The 1,968-nt window shown below is 43.8% G+C and overlaps 1 protein-coding gene across 1 annotated transcript in view; it reads right to left on the bottom strand.

The window, feature by feature from the left end:
• Nucleotides 1–1,968, bottom strand: part of adgrl3.1 (adhesion G protein-coupled receptor L3.1) — a 113,193-nt gene that overhangs the window by 53,092 nt on the left and 58,133 nt on the right. The window contains exons 6-7 of the mRNA XM_035659666.1: nt 1,850–1,864; nt 3–713 (exon numbers count right to left, since the gene is read on the bottom strand). Coding sequence (XP_035515559.1) covers nt 3–713; nt 1,850–1,864 — 726 coding nt within the window. The remainder of the gene's footprint in view (nt 1–2; nt 714–1,849; nt 1,865–1,968) is intronic.

Below are 1,968 nucleotides of genomic sequence, written 5' to 3'. Positions count from 1 at the left end.
GTAATCCACTGCAGCGATGTACTGGTAGGAATTAGGGAACGGTATGTTAACCGTCATCTCCTTGCTCTTATCAGTGTTGTACATGTAGTCGATTTTGTTCCCCGTCCCTTCATTGTCGTCATCTTCATAGACAGTTTTGACCACGTACAGGACTCCGCAGATCATGAAAGCATTGGAGGCGGAGCGTTTGTCATAGCTGGTGTCCCATGAGCCCTCAATGCGCAGGGTATAGGGGTTGAGCTGGCTCACAACAATACGTCCGTTGTTCTGCTCCGTTGCATAGATCACCCACAGTCCATTCTCATCCACTGCTAGGTCAATGTCCGACTTCCCCCCCCAGCGGTATGGTGATGTGTCGTGGTAGTTGGCATTGGCGATAATGGCCTCACCACTCTTGATGCGAGTGCGTAGGTCAAACTTTACAATGTTGCGGGTGCGCTCCTTGTTGAAGAACAGTGCGCCATCGTAGACGACAAAACCAGTCCCATCCACACGATGTGGAAGTTTGTAGGTGGTGGTGGGACGGCCTGCGATGAAATCCTCCTTTGACGAGTACTCTGTCAGTGTGTCTGTGCGGTATGGCGTCCAGGGCATGTAGTAGATCTTATCTGAAGCCTGCAATGGGTCTTTGCACCATGCACCGGACTGGTGATCAGACTCAAAGAGGTGTTCACTTTGGTACACCCCTCGCAGAATGCCAGGGCAGAGAAATACTGAGGAACAAATGACAAAAATGTTCAAATTAGATACAGTTTCATACAGTCGCTGTAAAATGTCAGCGATTCTCTCTAGATTTTCTGACAGTGCCTGGGAAATGTTTGTCTCTTTTCATAAATGTTACATTGTGTTTTAACTTAACCTTAACCACCAGTGAGTGACGATGACATGATAGGCTTACTGTGTTGTGATTTGGATGTTGTATAGTCACTGTCATTCTTAAGCACAGCAACAGCATGCCTCTATTCAACAGATAATACCCAGCTCTCACTGCTAATAGAAAAAAAGAAAATGGCACATTTTGTTCTACTTCCCCCCTTTCCCTCTATATTCCCAGTCCTCCCTCCCTCCCTTCCTCCTTCCTCAGCTCCTCATTAGTCTCATAGCTCTTTCTTCCTTTCTCTCCCTTTCTATCTCTGTCAAGAACAACCAACTATAAGACCGAACACATCTTTTATCGCCTTCTGTTTCTGCAATTGTTACAATAATTCATTTCCCACTCGGTGCTTGGTATTCCCATCTTGGAATACTGGGGTCATGTTTTATGAGAGATGTGGGAGACATAGTAAATTCTAGAAAGCCAGTGTGACCGGAGTCATAGGGACCTTTGTAATTTAACTGGAATGTTGTCACATACACACACATACACGCAGTCGATACACATAGCCAGATGTGCATTGTGGTTTTCCCATTCTTCCCAATAATATAAATCCAGATCCCACGCAAAGAGCTGGGAATATTGATTTAATTTATTATTGGCTATTCAAAGCACTGGCATAATTTTCATATAATGGGGAAGCATTTGAAATATTAAATGTCAATGTAATTCTCTGTTCATTGGCTCATCATAAAAAAGTGCTCGACCCGTGGAGAGTTTGTTAAGTGACATTCTACACGATACCATGGAATAATATGGGCCTGGAGTGTGTCTAATGAGAACCAGTGTTTCAAAATTGCCTCTATATGCTGAGATCAAGCTGTCTTAATATAGCAGCAGTGACTTTGAAAGAGATGTCATTCTGCCACGAGGTACAAAACGCGTCAAGCGCTGGCATCAAAAACTGACACCCAACCCCGGATTTTGAGCATGTGTGCACGTTTGAATGTGGGCATGCTTGTTGCGCAGACTTACCTTTTTGTTCCACTTCTGCATGAGCCATAGGCAAAAGATTTGAAGATAAAAAAGAGAGATAGAAAGAAAGAGATAGAGACAAGAGACAAAAATAGATTAATGATGCAATAATAAGGAAA

The sequence above is a fragment of the Morone saxatilis genome, unplaced genomic scaffold, assembly GCF_004916995.1.
Source record: "Morone saxatilis isolate NCDOM2014 unplaced genomic scaffold, NCSU_SB_2.0 Contig17, whole genome shotgun sequence".
NCBI lineage: Eukaryota > Metazoa > Chordata > Actinopteri > Moronidae > Morone > Morone saxatilis.
Note: the sequence above shows the minus strand (reverse complement) of the source record. Positions and strands in the feature narration are given on the sequence as shown.